Here is a 24,855-nt window from a genome sequence, read left to right as displayed (position 1 = left end):
AAAACCGGTTTTTTTCCAGGCCAAGAAAAACCGGTCCGGTTATTAACCGAACCGGTTTTTTTAAAAAAACCGATTTGTGCACCTCTATTAGCGACCCGACAAAGATTTGCATGAAACCACAATCTTTATGTAAAGTCCAACAGCACATGAGACACCCAGTTACTACGCCTTCATATTCTATTCCCCCTTCACACTTGTTTCTTTTACTCATTACTTTTTTTTTTCTTTTAATTATTGATTTATTTCAAAGGTTGATCGATCATACAACATATTAATAATAATATCAGTCACTATAAACTAGGGTTGAGTTATTCTATAAATCAGAAACAGGAGACATATATCTGATTACTGTATCAAATGTTTTTTTTTTTTAATTATGGTTAATAAAACGTTGGTTAGTGTTACATAAGAAGATGTTTTATCCTAAACGATGAACGCTGACACGTAAATATAGAATATGTGTTCTCTCCCTTGAAGGTGCATGTCAAACGCCGCGGGTTAGATGGATTTAAGATTAAAGTATTGACCGTTAAAAGAATGGTTATGCTTCGATCGTGATCTGAATATTTATTTGTTCTTCAGTTCATGTTTAAACTGGCTTTGAACATTTATTTGAGTAACAGGTTTTTCAAACTATATTTAGAATATAATTCTTGTATTTTTAAAAAGTTCATGATGCAAAAGTAAATATAAGCTTTGAATTTCTTTGTGTTTTTATATCTTTGTACATTACACATTAGTTGTGAGAAATTATTAATTAGTACTAATATATATAAAAATATATATAATACATATGATAAAAGGACATATAGGCCTAATTTTTCATTACAAAATCAAAGGTTAGATATGTGGGGTTCCTCCACCAACTAATTATATACATCGATCCCTAGATTAAAGATGGTTTAAGTATAAAGCTAAAGTTTCATCTTTTCCATATCATCAATAATTGTTTTATACAACCAATTAATTCTTCAACCTTCAAGCATAAATAAAACCAAAATTTGCATAAAGATGTAAATGTAATGTAACTTTTTCTTGTAGTTTGATGGGACACAAATATATCATTATGTAGAAATCAAAGAAGGTATATATAATATATCAACATAATGGAGCTCTTTGAGGAACACCCTTCCTTTTATGAGCTACACTCTTTTTAACCTTTAAACTCGAAGTTAACCACGAGTTTCGTTGAATATTTTCATCAACTGAGTCGAGTGATGAAGAGAATAATGATTCATTTTCAATTGCAAGTCCTTCAAAATCATAATTTTCTTTAAAAAAAGAATATGGCGCCATTTTGTTACATTCTTGTTTTTTAAAGTCTTCGACAACTACCATCGATACCTGAAAACATATGATAGTGTAACTTATAAACAACAACTTAAACGTACATAAACATAGTTTTATATTATAAATAGGGATGTACATATACACACCTTGCAAGCAATAGAACAAAAGCGATTCGGATAATCTTGAATATGCTTTCCACAAGCTCCACAATATGCTCCATAAACTTTTGATTTTGATAGTTTCGAGTCTTTATTATGTTGAGGTCGAGGATTCAAATGCACCGCTTTTTCACCATTAATTTTGTACGTCTGGGTACAAATTAAAGATTGATTAAGTCCAATTCAATTAACAATTTCAATTTCAAGATTTTTATATTAAGTCAAGCTAATTATGAAAAAAGAAAGATGCTTACAATTGCATAATTGCATTAGCTAAGATAATCAATCTAATTGAAATAGAACTAATATGATCAATTAATTATCCATTTTGTTCCACATGATTTAAAGTTTTAAACCCTCATCACTTTAAAAATGAATACCTTTATTCAACTCATTGTACTATTAATCTTAACAAATTCCAAATTCTTAAAACTTCACATTTTAAATTATAATTAAAACCAACCATCAACACATAAGACCAATTTAACTACATTTAATCAATTTAAAAAAGAAAAATCAACAAAGACAAATTCATTAACTTAATTCATCAACCTAAGATTGAGACAACTTATAGCATTAAATCTTAAATGGATCAAGAAATCCAACTGTGTATTAAGCAATTCAGTTTCATCAAGTATTCAATATCCATATTCATATTCATGATCATCATAAATCAACTTTAATATCAGAAAAACAAAATTATAATAGTACCAATAGTAATAATATACAAATTCAATGAGAAAGCTAGAGAGACATACTTGAATATTGGAGCAATCAAGATGTTTCTGAATATCTTGAAGACGAACAACATCATGGTAAACATATCGGCAAATTTGTAGACGACGGTGGTGGTGGCAGCACGAAGGTTTATAATTACTTGCAACACAATGTTTGCATAAACAAAGGTTACAATCAATACAAAACACATTCTTTTCATTCTTTCTCATGTTCCAATGATCAATACAAGCCCCAAAAAACTTGCTTTCCAAAAGGTTTAAGATCCATTTACAATCTTCACCTTTGCTCTTTAACTTTAGCTCTTGAATGATCATCATATTCAAAGTAATAAAACGTTACAAATATTCAAAACAACACTTGAAGCATGTATATGATGGAATGAACTAAAAATGTGTGTTTTATGTGGGAAAAAGGAGACGAGAGAGGGGAGACACTAACTTTTGAAGGATGGGTTTTAATCAAGGAAATAGACAAAAAGAAAATGAGAAAATTATACTTATATGTTAAAAACTAATAATATTGTTAAAATTAATTCGGATCATCCATTTTTTAGTAATGAATCATTGCTTTATTAATTATAGCTATCCGGTCAAAGTTCTTTTCATCATACATTTTTACACTTTAGAAAATATATTTTTATGTTGTACTAGTTTTTATCCTTCGTATTATGGAGGCTGTTTTATATTATTCGTTTTTAATATTTTTATATTTTTTGGGTTTAATTTTATTTATTGTAATAAAATTTATAATATACTTAGAGTTTGATGATAAAAATGTTTCACAAATAACTAAGATGTTATAACCCGGTTTAGAAGTTATCTGGGTTTGGTAAGACCCAAGACCCGCTTATTTTTTTTACTATAAAATTGTTTCTTAATTATAAATAATATTTAAAAAAATCATATAATAATTTTTAGTATATCCTATTTTATAGGATTTTCACATTAATAATTTAGTGAATATAATTTTTAATTTAATGAGATGTTATAACACATTTTAGGAATATATGGGTTTGGTAAGACCCATACCCGTGAATTCGGGTCAAATGCATGAGAAACCTCTATTAAAAATCAAACATATCTGATGACTCCAAAAAAGGGGGACCGACCACATCGCGACACGTAGGATTTTTATGTTTTCGTTTATATATATTAGGGAGGGTTATCCTAAAAACAAGTAGTTTCCTAAGAAGACTAGGAATAAATCATAGCCATTGGATCATATCAATCAATGGTTGAGATTTAAAATTACAAAAAACCGCCATAGTTTTCTACAATTACTCATTCACCATTATAACCGATATAGTTTCCTATAAATGTTCTTTCACTATAGGTTTTAATGTCAAATGTCAAAATTCTATTGGTTTTTACCATTCCTAGAAAACAACTTCTTTTTATTTGAACCCTTTTCTATATATATTATAGTTATATTGTAGGAAATATTATAAATGATTTCTTTAACTATCAAATGGCAGTCGGCGGTATGGTTTCCCGGGGGTGGACGCCCATGCCAAACTCTGAAGCTCGGTTAAGACAACATGGTCTTACCAGAGTAAAGTATCGGGGCTCTTCAAATTTGAAGAGTGCGATAGCATAAATAAAAGAAAGTCAGCGTTCTAAAAAAACACATTATTAAAGTTGATGGTTCAAATCTCACCGCAAGAAAACTGAGTAGATTTAGAAAACTAGAAATGGTTTTTTTTTTAACAACTAATATTATTTTTACCATATTTCAAATGAGACTATAACCTACAACATTTTAATCAAAGGCTATACAACTTTATCACTATACCAAACTATTGTCATAAACTAGAAATGGTTCAACAGTTAACATTAACAAAAGGTGACGAGTTGTTTATTGCTATGCCTCATTTTTATATTTATTTTACAACTAACTTTTAGCTCGTGTGTTACACGGGTTTATTTAGATTTATATGTATATTATTGTAAATATATAAATTTTGGTTATGATTTGTTTAGGTTTAAACGTAAACATAAACTTTGAGTTGCAGATTTTGTATCTTTAATGATTTTGTTTATGCGTTTTTCACGTTATCCATATTCAATGTTCTTAATCTTTGATTCACTGATAATTTGAATTTTCACAGAATTCTATGTGTTATTATTTGAACTTCCACATAAACTTTGATGTGTTTCTTATTAAAAGTAAAGTGTACAAGAACATAACCACCTATGTGTTGTTGGTTGTATCAGCTTTTTGAATTTTTTTTAAATGAAAATTAAGAGATTACATGTTATAAGATAATTTTTACTTGTTTTTGTATTTTATTAAGGAAATTTTTTCGATCATATGCAAAAATGTATTGTTTTTTATGTTATCACCCGTGTAAAGTATAAATGGGTCAAAACCTGGCTAAATCAATTAGAGCTCACTATTAAGAAATGAAGCAATCTGGTGACTCAAGAGGGGATGGGGAGCGACCAGAACGCGAAACGTAGGATTTTAGAGGTTTCTTTTATATAAATTATAGTTTTTGGCCCCTTATTAGGGGGGTTTATTAGGCTTTTGTTTTTAATCATTTTGTTATCTTATTTTTTGTAGTGACTTGTTTTATTTCGTTTTGATTTAGTACAATTAGTTTGTAATGTTCATTATATTTTAATGTTTGAGCTATTTCAATTGTGATGTGTAGTTTTTTTAGATTTTTAACAAACAAATATAAACGAACACGAAAACATCCATTTTTAAATGAACATACATGAACACAAATATTTGTCTTATGAAATGCATGTATCGTTTTGTCCTTAATCACATGCTTTATCATTCGTTTATTAACATAAACGATTCTAGCGTCACATAATGATTTGGAAGAGGTGACGGTCATTCCTGAGGTCTTCCCTGAAGTTAAAACTTTACCCAACCAGAATCACCCAACAAACTGAAATTTGAGCTCAAACTCTTATCGTCAAAAGCTAGAGCCAAATCGTTTAGAAAACACAACCACCGAGTACTACCGGTTAATTGACTATAATCTCTTCATCATAATATTTTATATGAAATATTAAAGAAAACGTATTATGGGTAATAGGTTTTTGAAAATTGAAATCATTTTCATCCTAAAATGATGAAGATTGTGAATGGTTGGTGAAGGTGGTCATAAGGCTTGTTGACACACATCAAAGTACTCCAATCCCACACTTACTAATAATCATGCAATAATTATCTAGCTTTTATTCATACACGTCATAGTCGCATACCTACATACAACGTTGATGTATCTTACGTTTATAGAACAATAATATCAGCAAGCAACAAACTAAATAAGAAACAGAAAAAACGACACATTTAGGGGTGTTTGGATGCGTCTCTAATCTAATTAGGTAGTAATCAAGTTTTAGTGTTGTTTAAAGCTGAAAATGAAACTTAACTGACTTTATGATTTCTAACGTAAAATTAGACGAATAGCATATAACGACTTTTAAAGGCATATATCTCCCAAAACATGTACGACTTAAAAAATCAGGTTACTACTACAAAAAATATAGCTTTGTAACAGAAGGAGCCTTATGTTTGCATCATAATTAAGTTTTGTAACAAATAATGTAATCATACATGTGAAATTACCTGTTCGAGCCGTCAACCAAAGACTATATTATTGCAACGGCTTGTATATAATTACTAATTTAGTTTTGGCCCACATTTTGGATCACAACAATGTCTTGAGGCCTCCTTCAAACCTATCGTCTCCACCTCAAATTCTCTCTAAGTACCTATATGAGCATTACGTCCCTAACAATATAAAGTTCGGTTTGAAAACATTCTAAACAAGTAACAAACAGAGCATTTAATTCTGAAAGGCTTGTGCCTCGGTATTCTAGAACATAGATAAAGGCTATGCACATTTTGCATACAACAATTTCAAAAAATATGAAACATAATTATAATTTTCACAAATCAAAAACACAAAATTGATTGTAACTTGGCTAATAACAAACTTCAAAGTACCATCCAATTCAACAAAATCGATATGAGCAACACTTGGTGCTACATGATGAAAGGGCAACGCTGCTTTAGCCACACTTCTAATCCAACAAAAAAAATCACATAACCATATTATATAAAATCATCAAGTGTAAAAAGTAGCAGCAAACCTCATGAGACGGAAAGTGTCTAGCATACTCGCTATGCATAAACTCACAAAGTGAGGTCTTCCTTCGTTCCATTGGTGCAGGCGTAGCAACAACTTTATTATCCTATATATGAGGCATACATACATACATACTTTTAGTATAGTTCTTACTTCTTAGTACTACACGAAAAACTATATACAATTACATAACCATCAAATCAAGTGTAACTAACCTCTTCCTCAACCCTTAATCGGAAATCATTCAATAAGCATGTAGGATACTCGATTATTGTTTTATCTTCAGCCATTTGGAAGCTGCGATTTTTACAAAACTGATTAATTCCTACATCTATCAAGTCAAATAGCTCAAGCCTATTTCAATTTTAGGCAACTTGTATACATATAAATCGAGGATCAAATTGCATATATAGAGTATAATAAACGATAGATCAGAGAAACGTCTATAAAGCGCATACCTCATGTGGAGCGCTGCGAGTACTAACCACATCGTTCTCATCAAATACGGGAATAACCTTATAAGACAATCAAGAATCTATCGGTTCATTGAGTTGTTTTCTAGACTCTAGACTTCGAAAGTCGTTATCAGTCACGAGAAACTGAGTTGATATCACATCCAGCTGCAAACACAATATTAAGTCTCATTTAAACAAAAGTTAAAGATGTGGTGACATGAATTAAATGAAAATAAAGAAATAAATCGAACCTGACTGAACAATGTGTTGTAAAGTGTCATAAGACCGTTTTGTCCAACCGCTGCACACGCTTTCCCGTCAAGCTCAACTTGCGGTTTTTGAAGATTCGCAAAGCTTCAAGACAATAAACAATTATTAATATTTTAAACCATATAATATAGTTTATGTTTTAGTTACATCATGTAAATAACGAATAAACCTGTTGTGGACTAATTTTCTGTATCTAAGTCGTTGTCGCCTAGCACCAACAACACCTGATGAGACCAAGATAACTTCGAATCCTTGATATTTTAGTGTTTGAAGTTGCCTTTAGAATATAACATAACTTAATCATAATAAGAATTCAAGATGTTACATAAATATTTATTTTTTTGAACGGGTTCTGATAAACTATACCTGCTCATAGAGAGCTCCCAACCGTCCAAGCGCGAGTCTTCCGTCCTCTCGGGTGACGAAAACTGTCCCTACCTTTTAATATACGATTTATCAGTTCATAATTGTCATTATATTTTCCATTTTTATCCAATATTGGACACTATAACAAATATATCTACCCATTCATTATACCTATTACTACTTGGCATTGCATAAAGAGTAATAACAATTTTTATATTCTTTTTAAAGTAATTATGTATAAAATTTCTAATTCATTAAGATTTATGAACATCCAAAAACAATTACAAAAGTAAATCCATTAATTCTGCCAATTAAAATTAGGAATTGCATAAATATTAATATTATTTTTCAATTCTCATCATATTGTGATCGCTGTTGACCGACCCATTTCAAAACCAAGCATTTTCCACCAATAGCTATAACATCCTGTGGCACCCTGGGTAAATAAGATGCATATAAGTTAGTTAATAATCTAAATGATCAAAATAAATGAAATAATATACAACAATAAAGCCCAACAATAATTAGCAAAAGTGTGTCATCACATTTGATTTGTATAATTAACTGTTTTTAGCAATTGAAACTCCGCTCCAATCGATCACAAAAGTGCATTTGCTTCGATTCTCCTTTGTTTCATCATCTCTTTGTTTCACCAGGTATTTATTAGATTTCTTCTAAAGTACATGTTATTATTCATCATTATTAGCACCTGAAACAAAAAATTAGATGCATAATCAGTTATTAACTGAATATAAAACAAATTAATAATCAATTAATATGAGAGACCATTTAATAATCAGTAAGTGGTTAATGAGAATAGCTTTGTCATTTGTCCATAGAGATATTTCAGCAGCCAACATCCTTCTCGATTCTGATTATGAGGCGCATATTTCTGATTTTGGCACGACCAAACTTTTAAAGCTAGACTCGTCAAACTGGACAACCATTGCAGGCACCTATGGTTATATAGCACCAGGTAACTTGGTTTTAATTTACATAAATCTTCTAAATTTTCAAAAATATATGTATATGTTAGTCCCTTTTGTATATGGATTGATATTACCTTTGTGCATGTAGAGCTTGCTTATACGATGGTGGCAACTGAGAAATGTGATGTGTATAGCTTTGGAGCTGTTGCACTCGAAGTGATCATGGGAAAGCATCCTAGAGAACTTATAACATCTTTACCAGCTTTGTCTGCTGATTATTTGTTGCCTACCAATGTGGGAGATAGTCGAATACCACCACCCTCGCCCCAAGTTGAAAAACTAGTGGAGTCCATTTTGATTATCTCAAGAGCATGTTTGAACTCTAACCCACAGGAAAGGCCAACAATGCGACAGGTTTCAAATGCCTTGACAGTTGAGGATGAACTTTGGATTAATCTCTCTTATTAATTGCTTGATTAATATATAATGTGCTTGTACTCCCATCTATATTTATTTTCTCAAGTTTTATATGATGCATATGTAATATATATGTATTCTTAGGATGTCTTAACCATGGTCTAAGAGACTCAGACAAATCAAAATCTGTAGTAAGAAAAAGTTACAATTAAAAATAAAAAATAAAAAGTCATAATCATTTTTGGCCAAACTTTTTTAAAACTTAAGAATCCCCAGTTTCCACAAAATACCAAAGGTCTCAATCCAGTGCTACGTACCGATAATCATCTAGTTTCGACAAAATCAAACTAAACTACAAACGTGCAACAAAACTTTTCAAACAAACAAGCAAACCAAAAACGATTAATCGTATCGTCCAAAAAAGAAAAATAAAACTATTCTTGACCATCTTGACTCTCATCTTTAGCTAGCTTGATCATGTCGTCAATTCGAAGGATTGTTATAGCCGCTTCAGTTGCAAACTGTAACACATAAATCGATTTTATATAAAAGCCTCATACACCTATACACAAATTTATGTGTAAAAATAATTTAATAACTTACTTGTAGAATCTTGACTTTGCTCATTGCAGGTTCAATCACGCCAGCTTCTAAGTTGTTGCGAACAGTACCGTTTAACAGATCCAAACCCATGCTGCAAATTATATAAAATTAAAACAAAATCCAAAACAAAATTTAATTATTATTATTATTAATAACTACAATTACCTTGATAAATGTTTCTTGTCTGCTTTAGTTTGTGCGGTGTGGTGATATGCACGCAGTTTGGCTACCAAATCAGTTGCATCCTTTGCAGCATTAACAGCAAGAACCTATTTATAAAAAAGTAACATAAATTTATAATCAATAACATTAAGAACAAATCAATTTAAATAGATTAAACTGTGACTAGACGAAATTCATACCTTGGGAATAATCAACAAAGATTCAGCAAACTCAGCAATTGCCAGCTGTTCACGAGACCCTAGAGTTGTAGCAAGGTACTCCAAATACACAGACAACGCAGCCTCAACCGCACCACCACCAGCCACCACCTGTTAAACAATCGACTACCCGTAAATACACGTATATATATGCTTGTATGTATATAATGTCTTATGTACTCTAAGCAGATTATTACCGAATTTGATTCCAAGGTCCTTTTGACTATGCATAAAGCATCATGTAAAGCTCTATCCATTTCATCGAGCATGAAGTCATTAGCACCTCTGAGGATTACAGAAACCTGTTGAAATAATACCAATTTTAATTATTTAAACTATTATACTTTGTATATGAAATTCATTTTATTAAAAACTAGAAATGAGTTAATAACATACTGCACTTGATGTTTTAGTTCCTTTGATCAGGATGACGTCATCGTCTGCAATGCGTTCCTCAACTACCTCATCCGCGTATCCAAGGAATGATGCGTCAAAAGTTTCTTCTCCTTCCATGTCAGCAAATGTTGACACCTGTACATAGTAATAATAAAATCAATTTCGAACCAATGTGTCCATTTTATAAAAAACTGAAAACTGAAAAATAAATGTATTTTCATGCATATTACCGCGGTTGCACCTGTTGCTTTCGCAACATGGCGTAAATCTTCCTTACGAACACGTCTCACAGCAATGGCACCGGCTTCGACGAAATACTGAGTTAAAGAAAATTTGTTAGAATTAAATGAATAATATAATCATATAGGCCTGTATACAAACCAAACATTCAGCAAACTGTTATGAACAGTTCTACAGGGAGCTCGTTTATGTCTGTTTATTTAATAAACGAACAAACATGAACAAAAAATTGTACATTTAGTTAAATGTACATGAACATATGCCGCGTTCGTTCATTTACGTTCATGGACATTCGTCCATGTTCATTTATGTTCCGTTAGTTTACATTTGTTTTGAGTTTGTTCGTTTACATTTGTTAATATATTCATGTAAATTTCTTACGGCTGTTACAAATTAGCAGAGTTAGTTAAGGCCCAGTACATTGTTGTTCACATTTAATTGGTTTTACCTAAGTTATGTTAGTTGTGAATCGTTAGCTTACAAAGTTAATGAACGTACATAAATGATAATCAACACACTCACTTTCTTAACAAACAAACATTTACAACAAAGGTGCTCATGTCCAATTGTTTGTTCGATTAAAGTTAAACGGACAAACACAACCATGCTCCATTCGTTCGTTCAATTTGTTTACAAGCCTACAACTGTATCAACGAAAAATACAAAGCACTTTACCTTGAGTGCCATGTCATCAATTCCCTTGGTTGTTAAAACAACATTAGCACCAGCCTTTAGAATCTTTTCAATACGTTCTTTAGTCATATCAGCTTCTCTGTAAGTTTATACATAATTCCAGTATCATTATATTATTAAAAAACACAAAATAAGACTACGCGTGAAATAATAAGTTTTAATTACCTTTGACGGATTTTCTCCAACTCACGTGGGTCGGTGACCAAAACCTGAACACCTAATTGCATTTTTGTTTTTTGAAGATTAAAGTGAAGACACGCAATTCTTGCGGGTGAAACTTTCATTGGCATTCCTTGTGCTGCACGCCCGGTGTTAAGTGCATAACCTTTTAATAAGTAGCTTTCTTTAGCACTTTTTCCATGAGCTTTCAGGATGTTAATTCCCTATTCAAATTAACAACATTTCAGACACTTGGAGGTGTGATGATTTACATCAAACATGAAAAAAAGGCAATGAAGTCAATATAACAAACCTTGATTGGATACTTGATTTCACCACGTGCATTGGTCATTTTAACAGCTTGTACTGCCTCAACCACCTAAAGACGTAACCAAATATAAATCATCGCTACATATATGAAAGAGTAAGCCATATTTATTTAAAATTAGATACATACCAAATTTGCAAAAAAGTCAGAGTCACCGGATAACAATTTGGAAGACATGCTCGTCTTTGCACAGTTCACAAGAGAATCCTTTCCAAGCTTGTCAACCTAAATAAAAAGAAAAAAGTTTAAAAAGAAACTTACAGTAATCAAAAGGATGTCTAGAACATTAGAGTTTGGAAGTTGTTTAAAATAAAGGCAATTAAATTGAACTCTAGCGAGAAGTACTTTTATAATGTATTAACATATTACTATATTAGTCTATAAAATCATTACCTTAATCGCAAGCTTTTCTTCAACATATTTGCATGCCTCTCTCATTGCAAGCTGCAAACATAAAAATAAAAAGAATACATGAGCAAGAACTATAAAAAAAAATATTATAAAGAAGCTGGAGAATTGTTTTAACACTCACTCTGTATCCACTGATTACAGATGTTGGGTGAATCTTGTTTTTCACAAGGTCATTTGCTCTCTGCAGAATTATCATGATAAATATATAAATAAGAACCTTTATCAGAAATTATCAATACAAAGATTTATGTACTAGAATATAAATATCAGTACCTTAAGTAACTCAGCAGCTACAATGACCACAGAAGTGGTTCCATCTCCTACTTCTCTATCTTGAAGTTCGGCCAATTCAACAAGAACCTAAATAACCATAAGTTAGAAAAAATATAACAAATAAAACAGACAAAAGGTGACAAGATAGCAAATGAAGCAAAAAAAACTTGTTATGTCTAACCTTGGCAGCTGGATGCTCAACATCTAACATCTTGAGAATTGTAGCACCATCATTGGTGATGGTTACATCACCAATGTCATCAACCAACATCTGAAACAAAATCTCACATTAGTTACGCTCAAAAGGCTTAACTTAACTGGAAAATAAAATGTAGAAACATGATAAGAAAAGCAAGTGCAATGGCCGAAGTACTTAAAAGACCAATATATTATATCAACAACGTCACTAGGGGCGCAAATAGACCAAGTTGCTCGTGAGCTACTCAAATCAGAGTGATAAAAAGCTCAAAAGAAAAGCCGAGCGTTTGCAAGCTCGAGCTGAAACCGAGCCTCTTATAAAGCTAGTTTAGTTGTATGGGAAGCTTGCTTAGGCTCGAGCCTTTAGTATCTTTTAGGTCTTACCTTTGGACTTCTATGTGTTAAGGCACTCTATACAGTCGATACCACCAATATATCACCGATATATCGATTATCGGTCCCTTTGTAAGATATCGATCAGAATGACGGTGTTTTAAGTCTTGGTTATTAATATCTAGTGTTCAATGTTAGTGTTTCAAGTCTTAACCAGTTCTTACTTGCTACGATTATTAGTGTTTTGCAAGATGCAAAAGGTTAACTTGTTAATTGTAGGAGAGTATACTGAATTATTAGTGTTAAATTTCAATATATATGAATTTTACATGATACTAAAATTACCGATATCCCACCGATATCACAGATATCGATACTTGATCGAGATTAGACTCATTTATGATTTTTCTTATGATACATAATAATAATAATAATAATAATAATAATAATAATAATAATAATAATTTAAAACGTATATAAATTAATTAAGAAATGATAAACAAGCCGAGCCAGAGCTTGAAAAAAAGACTCCCTATTAGAGCTTGGGCCAAAACAAGCCAAGCTCGAGTTACCGTAAGTTCAGCTCGAGCTCCTTTACACTCATAAATGTCACAATATCTTGTGGATTATCTGAGTTCGCATCATCAGAAACTAAAGTGTGTGTGTGTGTTTAAGTACAAATCAGTAATATTAAACACACAAATCAGATCTATTAAACTAATGCATACTTACATCTAATTTTAAACCAGCTCAAAATCCACTTTTACACCACAAATAACATCGATCTAGTGTTTTAAAACCACCAAAACCCTAACTTTATTAATTAAATTAGGGCTAAAAAAATCATAAATACCTTATCGAGTCCAACGGGTCCAAGAGAAGTCTTCACAATATTAGAAACAGATTGACACGCAGTAACTGTACCACACCAAAACAATAACAATTAACAATTATTAGTGAATGATTATAAATCGATAAATTAGGGTTTCAGAGAGTGAATAATAATAATAATAATACATACTGTTTTGAGTGCGAACATCTTGACCGGATTGACGGTCTCCGAGTATATCGAGCGGTTGTGATCCAAGCGCCATTGCCATTGATTATTATTATTATTATTATTATTTGTGATGCGTATGAAATGAAATAATAATAATAATCTCTCTGAAAGATGATAAAGAAGAAGAAGAACCCTAATATTATTATTAGTGTGAGAGTGTGTGTGTGTGTGTGTGTGTGATGGGTATTTCTAATTGGGCTTATTTATTCAAGGGTTTTGGGTTATGTGGACCGGGTCGGGTTGGACCGTTCCAGAATGTCATTTGACTATTTGAGATGCTTAAATAGGTTTAACTATTTAAGTTTTAGTTAATTCTTAAAGTAAACTACGGTTTTCGTCTATGTAGTTATTCCAAACATGCGGTTTTAGCCCAATACTTTCAAATCGATTTTCGTTCATGTGGTTTCATTTCACTTGCAGTTAAACCTGATCCACTAACATCGTTAAGTCTGGTCGTTAAAGCCACCAGCGTGCTCCTCACGTGAGTATGAGTTTTGTCAATTTTCTCTCCAAATATATCCCAAGCTTAATTCTCAAGCCTCCTCGCGTGAGGGGCTGAAGTGTATTTGAGGAGAAAAATGACTATCCTTGAGTCTCTTTACCAGGTGTTCTGCATGTAGCTTCGGGATGTATTCACGTTTGGCATATTCCCGCTTTAACCGGGATATTTGGGGATGATTTTGTACCACAGCTCGGTGGAGGAAGTTTAAGGCACCCTCGACACATGGTGCTGTAGCTAATCGAGTAGCTCTAGAAGCTGATCATTCCACTAGGCATTTGATTTGGGAATGATAATAGAAGAAGTAAGCATTACAAGACAGTTCACAAGTAGAACTTAATAAAACGAAATCGGAAAAAAAACATATCACAAGATTTTTCTAAGAAACAAGCATATCACACGATTTATCTAAATGAAATACATTTGGTGAAGAAGTATTATGTTTTTGTTTTCCTGTATATATGTGTTTTAGCTTCGAGTCTTTGGTGTTTGAAATGTTATGTTTTATAATTAGTTTTGAAACTTTTTAACATTTCCATATTATGTTTGAATTTTAAAGATACTTATTTAGTAACATGATAATATTATAATATTTTGTAAATTAAAATACATTTTTCATTACACATTGAAACTCGAAAACCAAACAACACAATCCAAACTAACCTGAACCCGGCCAACTAGAACAACCCGAAGAACACCCCAAAATTACATGCCCCTCTCTATGTTATAAAATTTTTATAGGTCGTCATTAAAATAGGCTCTAATTAAACACAATATAGCTCACACAATATTGAAATAAAAATTTCCATCAGGATTTTGTACCAAATGATCTTGCTGGTTGTAAAACATTATAAACTATTGATCAACTAAAGCCAGTGTTAATATTTTGGATTATTGTAAATGCTTAAGCTATGCATCGCGAATGGAGAGGGAGGAGTGAGCCACACTGGCCCACACTCACATGAACACAACGCTATCCTTGCATAGTTTCATGAGCGGTGAATCTGTGAGTTCACTTACATTCTCGAGATTTAAAATAAGACTCTTATTTGATTGTTTGTTAATATTTTAAAACGGCTAAAGTTAAAAAAAAGTTATTTTTATGACGCTCATATATACCATAAAAACATGTTGGTAATTTCAGACTCCAAGTTACAAGTTGGTGAACTCGAGGACCAGCATTGACAAATCGATCATAGTTGGCTATGTTTTCTAATTATTTTGTTATTATAATTGATAATGTCTTGCCTAACAAGTTAAGTTAGTCTATATAAACCAAGTTATGGTTAAACAATATAAAACGTGTGAGATGCTACCGAGTTAGGGTCATTAAGAGTTGCATCATTACATTTGGAGATGAATAATTACAAATTACGTTAAGATTCATAATATGATAATTAAACAAAAAAAATTCATAATAAAGAATCAAACCCACAATCATATTATTCAAGAGCCACACCAACTACAAATTTCTCTTAACACGATTCTAACAATCTAATGAACTCTTGGGAGTTTTATTTCTTTACACTTGGAGATAAAAAAAACAAATGAATGAATAAGAAATTATTACAATGGTAATTTGCAAAGTCTTAGAAAAAAAGTAGATTGACATATAAAACATCTAGGGAAGAGCACCACAAGTCCTCCGTATGATTCCTTCATTACCTGTTAACGGCCTTATTTCACTCATCTTCACCATTGCGGTTGCAAAATCCGTCTTGAACTTTGAAGGATTGTTGTTATATTCCCTAACAATGTCGTCTGTTGATCCACCACTAAACAACACTTGATCCGATTCAAGAAGACCCTTCTTTTGTATCAAGTTCTTGAAATAGTTGTAATCAAACGAATTTGGTGTCACCAAATCAAGTGGTGCAAGATTTCCGTTTCCATCGTTTATAGGGCAACCACGTCTACGTGTGCTAGCAAACCCCGCATCAATGTCTGATCCGTTGCTGTATATTCTATCACGAAACAAGAAGCACTGAGCTTGTCCGATGGTATGAGCTCCTGCATTAGTCCCATATCTAATATTAGCGTACAAATTTTTTTATACAAAAGACATGGACCAAATAGAACTATCCCATGATAAAAATACCTGATAATGCAACCATGTCACGAGCACTAAGTCCGTTATCACCAAAGGTTTTAATAAGCGAGTCTAGCGGTGCTTTAAAACTAGGAAGACCAGTTTCTGCTAGAACAAGGCTAGCCGTGGTTGAGTCTCTTCTTCCGAGCTTTACAAACCATGATGGACCACCAACCATTTCTGATGCATCACGAGTGGCCAACGTTAGCACATCTGCACATGATACAACTCCAGGACAGAGCTTTTCAACCTCAGATTTTGCTGCCTCAATCACTTCATATCCTCTTACTGAACCCTTATTAGGCAAAGCGTTCTTTTCACTTATGATTGTAGGACCATCATCTAACAAGATTGATGCGTCACAACCCTACATAAAATTAATGTTACGGCCAAAACCGTTACACTATAATGTAATTGCCATATGGCATGCATGTTATACATATACACGTTTAAGCTAATTAGTACCTGAACAAAGCAGTCATGGAAGTGGAGGCGAAGGATGGAAGCTGCCATGCGACGTTCACGGGATATAGCTGTTCTGATGGTGGTCCTGATCGTACGTAGTGCATTGGGGCATGAACCGTCATAGAATGTGGACGATAGCTGTGCTTCACATGGTGTATTGTAAGCAGCAAAGAGAACTAGCAAGAAGAAGATAGGTGTAATAATATTTTTAGAAGCCATTTAAGGGATGCTTTGGTTTCTTTGAATTGAGATGATGTAAATGAAAGAGCATGGTGGAGATTTATAGTGTTTGTGGTAAACCGTGTGGTGAAGATGTCTTTGTTTGATCAACAGTTGTATGATGTTCTGACTTTGTTCTCTTGCTAGATGATGCATGGAAGCTCAACAAAACTTTTATTTGACTTTTTAACTAAGTCAATAAAGTTAACTTCCTAGTATTCCTTTTAAAAATTGTGATAATATGTAAAACATGTATCCAATGCCAGCTAATAGTGTATAAAAATAATAATATAATCATTCTTTTAGTTGTGTTTCATAGACTATGCAATAAAATCAAACCACAAAGTTGTACAGATGTATATCATTTTTGACATTTTCTAGGTCCATATATGCCTTCATGTTACTAAGGAAAGGACTTTTTCTTCTAAATATTACTGCGTATCATTATATGTCAACACGCATGAAAAGTCAATATCAGGTTACTAATCCCTGGAATCATGAGAAGCAAAATGGTATAATTTAAAAGAAAATGAATAAAACAATAGTGTATTATATTTTTACTCAAAACTATGGTATGCTTTATTTAAAAAAATAAATAAAGCTTTTATATTGTTTAAAACTAGATTTTCCATACTTAATTAATAATATATATAGACTAGGGTGCCCTGAGGGGGCAATGTTGACGTCCAGGCGGGACACATTTTTCAGGGGTATAATTTTTTTTTAAAATTTCCTTTTCAATGCTCAAACACTTATAAGCCAAACGGGGTTACTAAACCATTTTCATACACTAATTTTGCTAATTGTTAAATTTATCGCTATAACTTTAATTATTGTTAAAGAAATTAGTTTACGTAATTTAGTTCGTTAAGGCCTTCGAAGCATATTTTCTGGCTCAGCCGGGAGCATGTGACTTCTCATGGTCGCAACTATATAGACATTGATGAAAGAACTTATAAAAACAAATGACGTGTAAAATCAAGTTATTAAAACTTAAAAGTTAAAACAAAGACTCAAGATCGAGGTCTTATGATTTGAGAAATAAGGTACGAACATTATCACAGCTACATTAAAATTTCATGAACTTATCACACATAAAACTATTAGAACTTAATTATGCTAAAAAATTCTTTTGTTCGTTTGAAACTCAAGAAACCCTATAGATTTATATAGTTTCTCAATAATAACATAAATTCATGTCATTGTAATATTAAAATAATTTACGAATATACTTTTTAAATTAATCCGGCAAACTTTATCTATAGTTATCCTCTACCTAATGAAAGAGTAAATTATTTGTCGCGTATCATTTTGTGGTTAAACCTTAGCCTTCTTTTCCCGCCTAAACACCTTAAACCAAATTCCTTGACACACGAGGATCCTACTTGACCCCTGTTGTGCCACATATGGTTTTTTTATCGCATACACGCCCCTTTTTGTCTTTGTGATGTATTTCTCCGGCTGTTTCAGGTTCCTCTTCTCTAATCCAACGACGACTCAACATTTCAGGTACCAATTTGACATTGCCTCTAATTCGACTTTATTTAAGCTCTAATGTTGATTCAAGCATGAATGTATAACTTTTAAGTCATTGACATCGCTGGCTATAAGCAATATCTTATCTTCGACATCCACAAACCACAACCATATTCTGGATCTTTGTCTTAAAAAGAAGGTTGCTCAAGCTGTAAGTATTGTTGCTTGCCGGTGCATCTGGAGAGCCCAGAATAAATACATCTTCTTGAACGAGGCGGTTATGATCGAGAAGATAGTAGGTGACATTAAATATTTAAGTTTACTTAGGAAAAATAATCGTTCTAAGGCTTTTTCTATATATAGATTGGAATAGATGAAAATGTTTTGTTTTGTAAATTGCTTGTTCTGTTGTGCCTGCTAGTGGCTTGCTAGCTGCTTCTCTTGTTCAATGAAATTTGCGGTTCAGAAAAAAAAAAGCAATAGGCTGAATCTTGATATATCACAGATTTATTTATCTAGTTAGGTTTAAATTGTTTAATATTTACAAAACAAAGAAAAGAACTTGGAAGACATCTTGCACCAAGTATTTTAAAAAGAACTTGGAAGACAACATGCACAAAGATATTATTCAATTTAAAAAGATATTAACATGAAATAATGAAATATATGTGATACAAACGATAAATGTAAAGAACTACTGGAATATTATTTTTTACACTTGAAAAGTAAAATAAATGAATGAATCAAGAAATAAGGGTGATATACAAAGGATCGAAAAAAGAAGTAATCGATATTCAAACAGTTATGGTAGAGCACCACAAATTCTCCGTATGACTCCTTCCTGACCTGTTAATGGTCTAATTTCACTCATTTTAACCATTGCAGCTGCAAAATCCGACTTGAACTTTGAAGGATTGTTGCTATATTCCCTAACGATGTCGTCTGTTGATCCACCACTAAACAATACTTGATCCGATTCAAGAAGACCTTTCTTTTGTATCAAGTTCTTGAAATAGTTGTAATCAAACGAATTAGGTGTCACCAAATCTAGTGGTGCAAGATTTTCGTTACCGTTGTTTATAGGGCAACCACGTCTACGAGTGCTAGCAAATCCTGCATCGATGTCTGAGCCATTGTTGTATATTCTATCACGAAACAAGAAGCATTGAGCTTGTCCGATGGTATGAGCTCCTGCATTAGATTAGTTCCACATCTATTATTAGTATACGCTTTATTTTTATACAAACGATATGAACCAAATAGAACTATCCGATAATAAAAGTACCTGATAATGCAACCATGTCACGAGCGCTAAGTCCGTTATCACCAAAGGTTTTAATAAGTGAGTCTAGCGGTGCTTTAAAACTAGGAAGATCGGATTCTGCTAGAACAAGACTAGCCGTAGTTGAGTCCCTTCTTCCGAGCTTTACAGACCATGATGGACCACCGACCATTTCTGATGCATCACGAGCGGCCAACGTTAGTACATCTGCACATGATACAACTCCAGGACAAAGTTTTTCAACTTCAGATTTTGCAGCCTCTATCACTTCATATCCTCTTACTGAACCCTTATTAGGCAAAGCATTCTTTTCACTTATGATTGTAGGAGTATCATCTAGCATGATTGATGCGTCACAACCCTACATAAAATGTTACCAAAACCATTACAATCTAATGTAATTACTAGATGGCATGCATGCTAGACATATACATGTTTAAGCTAATTAGTACCTGGACAAAGCAGTCATGGAAGTGGAGGCGAAGGATGGAAGCTGCCATGCGACGTTCACGAGATATAGCTGTTCTGATGGTGGTCCTGACCGTACGTAGTGCATTGGGGCATGAACCGTCATAGAATGTGGACGATAGTTGTGCTTCACATGGTGTATTGTAAGCAGCAAAGAGAACTAGCAAGAAGAAGATAGGTGTAATAATACTTGGGGAAGTCATTTGAGCCAGGGATGCTTTGGTTTCTTTGAATTGGTATGATGTAAATGAATGGGCAAGGTGGAGATTTATAGCTAGTGTTTGGGGTACTTAAAGCGTGTGGTGAAGGTGCCTTTGTATGACGTTCTGACTTTGTTCTCTTATTACTGGTTGATGCATGGAAGATTTTTATTAGACTCTTTCATCAAGTCAATAAAGTTAACTGCTTAATCCAAATATAAAAAATAATATAATCATTCTTTTAGTTGTGTTTCATAGACTATGCACACTAGGACAAAATCAAACCACATAGTGTACATATGGATCATTTTTGACATTTTCTAATCCTTTGTTTTTAAATTTGTAGTAGTATTACTTACTATAAATTTAAACATTTTTTCTGGGTTTTAGTTTTTATATATTTTTTCTTGAAACTAATTTATGTGGAACATAAAGTACTTTTCATTCTTAAAAACTTTTATATTGTTCAAAACTAGATTGTTTGTACTTAATAATATATATAGGCATTGATAAGAGAATAGATTATAAAACTAATGACTCGTAAAATAAGCTATATAGCTTAGATTACTACTCACTTCGTCTCATTATAAGTGTCTTAATTTGACTTTTCAAGTCTTTTTTTTGCAACCTTGACCGTAAATATTTTCGTTCGTGTCATATAATACTTGATGAAAATTATATCAATGTAAAATACATTTAAAACCCAATCAAACTAGGACACTTATAATGAGACAGAAAGAGTATAAAATATTTATCAAAACATACAAAAATAATAACCATCAAGAGTGTTATCTGTGAGTTTTTGACAGATAATTTATTGGGAAATCAATGATTGGATTTTTGAGAAGACTGTCACGTACCCTAAGGCTATCCTCTATGGTGAGGGGTTTCGAAGCCCCTCTGCTGTGCCACGTTAGCGCCACGTAACCACCGGGGGGCTTTGAAGCCCCCAACCAATATGCCCCGCAGTGGTTTAATGCCCATTGGCGCCCACACACATATATATACATATATATTTATTTGTGTTTGAGAGGTTGAGAGAGGAAATGGGAGGGGCCCACACAAATCACTCATCCGCGCTGGCCTTTGCTTTGCCTAATCCCTCACCGACCTTGGTTGGACCGCGCCCCACGGCGGTGTTTGGCGCCCAACGGCAGCCGCCACATCACCCAACGGAGCCCCATAGCAACCAGCCTAATATTTATAATGACGTTATGATTAAATCTATTGGATTTTCAAGGGTGAAACCGCAGTGAACTTTCAAAAACTATGTTAGTGGAATCAATGGTAAGCGTCTATATGCCATCATAAAAGAGTTGTCTGTCACTATAGGTCGTGCAGCTTTCAGTATAATTAATCACTAAATTAGTCGCCGGTAATTCATCGGAGTCAACATTACCTACGCTAATAATCACAGCGGAGTTTCATGGAACTACTGAAACAATTCACCTGAGTACCTTTCATCAATGGATTTTCAATGTAATGCTACGTTGCTGATATTGATTTGTTTAGTAGTGTATATATTTAAATTTATCTTAAATGCTGATATTTATTATAAAAAAAACTTAATTTTAAGATAATTAAGAAAGGAAACGAAAAGAGCAAAATTGTTCTTTTCTCAAATGATGTGACTTTGCGACTCAAGACTATGAGAATAATAGGTTGTGATTTTTTTTCTTTGTCTAGTTTGGCCGGAGCCCTTTATTTTATACTATGAGATTTACCTTTCATGTTTCTTGACTTTGATCTACATAGTCGGATGGAATAAGAAATACGATTTTCAATACAAATATATATAAAAGCACATAACGCACATTAATAAAATTGTTTAATATTTACAAAGTTAAAAAAGAACTCATAATTCGACATTATGCACCAAGTGTCTTATCTTTAACTAGCAAACATGTAAAGAAAATTACAAAATATATTCTCTAAATGCAATGTAAACATGGTTATTGACTATGTTCAACTAAGTGAATTTTGAGTTACTCAATTTAATAGAGTGGAGTTATTTTTGAACTCATCTGAAAATTGAGTTGAATTTCAAAACTCGATTTTGGACAGTTCAAAATTTGGATTATGTTCGAGTTTGAAACGTTTTATATATAATTAATAAAAATAAATAAAAATCAATTTAAAAAAAAATCTAAATAGCGTTAGCATGAAATATAGGTGAATAATACAAACAATAATTATATTGAATCTTTGTACTTTTATTTCTTTACACTTACTTTTATTTCTTTACACTTGAAAGAAGAATAAATTAATGAATCAAGGAATGACTACATGTATCGAAATAAAGAAAAGATGTTCAAAACAATTACGGAAGAGCACCACAAAATTTGAATTCGGACTGAATTCAATATTTGGAGTAGGTTCGAGTTTGAAACAATTCGATTCTTATAATGAATAAAAAAGATATTATTCAATTTAAAAAGATGATACCAACTATTACCATGAAATATATGTGATACAGATGATAAATGTAAAAGGAGTACTATTGGAGCATTATTTCTAACATTTGAAAAGCATAGTAAATGAATGAATCAAGAAATAAGGGTGATATACGACGAATCGAAAAAGAAGTAATCGATATTCAAACAGTTATGGTAGAGCACCACAAATTCTCCGTATGACTCCTTCCTGACCTGTTAATGGTCTAATTTCACTCATTTTCACCATTGCGGTTGCAAAATCCGACTTGAACTTTGAAGGATTGTTGATATATTCCCTAACAATGTCGTCTGTTGATCCACCACTAAACAACACTTGATCTGATTCAAGAAGACCCTTCTTTTGTATCAAGTTCTTGAAGTAATTGTAATCAAACGAATTTGGCGTCACCAAATCAAGTGGTGCAAGATTTCCATTTCCGTCGTTTATAGGGCAACCACGTCTACGAGTACTAGCAAATCCTGCATCAATGTCTGACCCGTTGTTGTATATTCTATCACGAAACAAGAAGCATTGAGCTTGTCCGATGGTATGAGCTCCTGCATTAGTCCCATATCGAATATTCGCATGCACTTTACTTTTATTCAAAAGATATGGACCAAATATAACTATCTTATAATAAAAATACCTGATAATGCAAACATGTCACGAGCACTAACGCCTTGTTCTTGAGTTTTTTAATCATGGAAAGAAAAGGAAAGGGGAGGGAAGGATAAGAAAATGAAGGGAAGGGAATGAAAATTTTTTTAATTAGGTGTGTTCTTGAGTTGGAAAGAAATTAGAGGAAAAGAAAGGATAGCTATATTAAAAAATAGTTATCCTTAGTAATCAACCCATTTTTGGGAGGATAACTTATTAGAAAAATACATTAATTTAATCCCTCATAACCCCTCCTACTCCTTTCCTTTCCATCCTAAAAAAAACTCAAGAACACTAATTTTTTAACTATCCTTAATTTTCCTTTCCTTTCCCTACTTAAAAAAAACTCAAGAAAAGGGCGTAAGTCCGTTATCACCAAAGGTTTTAATAAGTGAGTCTAGCGGTGCTTTAAAACTAGGAAGACTGGTTTCTGCTAGAACTAGACTAGCCGTGGTTGAGTCTCTTCTTCCGAGCTTCACGGGCCATGATGAACCAACAACCATCTCCGATGCATCACAGGCGGCCACTGTTAGTACATCTGCACATGATACAACTCCAGGACAAAGTTTTTCAACTTCAGATTTTGCCGCCTCTATCACTTCATAACCTCTTACCGAACCCTTATTAGGCAATGCATTTTTTTCACTTATGATTGTAGGACTATCATCTAGTAAGATTGATGCGTCACAACCCTAGATAAAATGTTACCAAAACCGTTAGAATCTAATGTAATTAACATATGGCATGCATGTTAAACCTATACGTGTTTAAGTTAATTAGTACCTGAACAAAGCAGTCATGGAAGTGGAGGCGAAGGATGGAAGCTGCCATGCGACGTTCACGAGATATAGCTGTTCTGATGGTGGTCCTGATCGTGCGTAGTGCATCGGGGCAAGAATTGTCATAGAACGTGGACGATAATTGTGCTTCACATGGTGCATTGTAAGCAGCAAAGAGAATTAGCAAGAATATGATAGGTGTAATAATATTTAAAGAAGCCATTTAAGCTAGCTGGGGATGTTTTGATTTCTTAGAATTGGTATGATGTAAATGAAAGGACATGGTGGAGATTTATAGTGTTTGTGGTAAACCGTGTGGTGAAGATGTCTTTGTTTGATCAACAGTTGTATGATGTTCTGACTTTGTTCTCTAGCTAGATGATGCATGGAAGCTTAACAAAACCTTTATTTGACTTTTTCACCAAGTCAATAAAGTTAACTCCCTAATAGGCTAATATCCCTTTTAAAAACTGTAATATG

The 24,855-nt window shown here is 32.8% G+C and overlaps 5 protein-coding genes and 1 long non-coding RNA gene across 8 annotated transcripts; all 6 read right to left on the bottom strand.

Moving 5' to 3' along the window:
- Window positions 1-953: 953 nt before the first annotated feature.
- Window positions 954-2,535, bottom strand: LOC143595363 (protein RGF1 INDUCIBLE TRANSCRIPTION FACTOR 1). Its single transcript, XM_077074395.1, has 3 exons — window positions 2,207-2,535; window positions 1,437-1,598; window positions 954-1,344 (listed from the first exon to the last, which is right to left on the bottom strand). Exons 1-3 carry the CDS (start codon window positions 2,501-2,503, stop codon window positions 1,099-1,101), a joined length of 705 nt encoding a protein of 234 aa, XP_076930510.1. The 5' UTR covers window positions 2,504-2,535; the 3' UTR covers window positions 954-1,098.
- A 3,506-nt stretch (window positions 2,536-6,041) lies between these two features.
- Window positions 6,042-8,118, bottom strand: LOC143595362 (uncharacterized). Of its 3 annotated transcripts, XR_013146508.1 has the most exons (5): window positions 7,386-8,118; window positions 7,189-7,243; window positions 7,001-7,103; window positions 6,510-6,914; window positions 6,042-6,400 (listed from the first exon to the last, which is right to left on the bottom strand). It is a non-coding gene; the product is annotated as an uncharacterized LOC143595362 (long non-coding RNA). The 3 variants fall into 3 exon arrangements; XR_013146507.1 differs by having other exon boundaries at window positions 7,001-7,243; XR_013146506.1 differs by having other exon boundaries at window positions 6,510-7,243.
- An 896-nt stretch (window positions 8,119-9,014) lies between these two features.
- LOC143595366 (T-complex protein 1 subunit alpha-like) lies at window positions 9,015-13,890 on the bottom strand. The gene is made up of 17 exons (XM_077074398.1): window positions 13,767-13,890; window positions 13,599-13,663; window positions 12,396-12,485; window positions 12,215-12,301; window positions 12,063-12,122; window positions 11,924-11,974; window positions 11,660-11,755; window positions 11,516-11,581; window positions 11,209-11,426; window positions 11,026-11,122; window positions 10,341-10,427; window positions 10,111-10,245; window positions 9,912-10,016; window positions 9,697-9,825; window positions 9,500-9,603; window positions 9,335-9,425; window positions 9,015-9,252 (listed from the first exon to the last, which is right to left on the bottom strand). The coding sequence occupies exons 1-17, from the start codon at window positions 13,843-13,845 to the stop codon at window positions 9,166-9,168; spliced, it is 1,647 nt and encodes a 548-aa protein (XP_076930513.1). The 5' UTR covers window positions 13,846-13,890; the 3' UTR covers window positions 9,015-9,165.
- Window positions 13,891-15,925: 2,035 nt separating this feature from the next.
- On the bottom strand, window positions 15,926-17,329 carry LOC143595361 (lignin-forming anionic peroxidase-like). Its single transcript, XM_077074394.1, has 3 exons — window positions 16,859-17,329; window positions 16,403-16,760; window positions 15,926-16,314 (listed from the first exon to the last, which is right to left on the bottom strand). Exons 1-3 carry the CDS (start codon window positions 17,075-17,077, stop codon window positions 15,926-15,928), a joined length of 966 nt encoding a protein of 321 aa, XP_076930509.1. The 5' UTR covers window positions 17,078-17,329.
- A 1,996-nt stretch (window positions 17,330-19,325) lies between these two features.
- LOC143595360 (lignin-forming anionic peroxidase-like) lies at window positions 19,326-20,619 on the bottom strand. Its single transcript, XM_077074393.1, has 3 exons — window positions 20,288-20,619; window positions 19,839-20,196; window positions 19,326-19,744 (listed from the first exon to the last, which is right to left on the bottom strand). The coding sequence occupies exons 1-3, from the start codon at window positions 20,504-20,506 to the stop codon at window positions 19,356-19,358; spliced, it is 966 nt and encodes a 321-aa protein (XP_076930508.1). The 5' UTR covers window positions 20,507-20,619; the 3' UTR covers window positions 19,326-19,355.
- A 2,488-nt stretch (window positions 20,620-23,107) lies between these two features.
- LOC143595365 (lignin-forming anionic peroxidase-like) lies at window positions 23,108-24,598 on the bottom strand. The gene is made up of 4 exons (XM_077074397.1): window positions 24,380-24,598; window positions 23,957-24,288; window positions 23,586-23,611; window positions 23,108-23,496 (listed from the first exon to the last, which is right to left on the bottom strand). The coding sequence occupies exons 1-4, from the start codon at window positions 24,596-24,598 to the stop codon at window positions 23,108-23,110; spliced, it is 966 nt and encodes a 321-aa protein (XP_076930512.1).
- Between the last annotated feature and the right edge of the window lie 257 nt (window positions 24,599-24,855).

Source organism: Bidens hawaiensis, unplaced genomic scaffold (genome assembly GCF_021521415.1).
Source record: "Bidens hawaiensis isolate Kalapana, Puna unplaced genomic scaffold, B.hawaiensis_p1.1 tig00044924_1, whole genome shotgun sequence".
In the NCBI taxonomy this organism is placed as follows: Eukaryota; Viridiplantae; Streptophyta; class Magnoliopsida; order Asterales; family Asteraceae; genus Bidens; species Bidens hawaiensis.
This window is presented reverse-complemented; position numbering and strand designations above follow the sequence as displayed.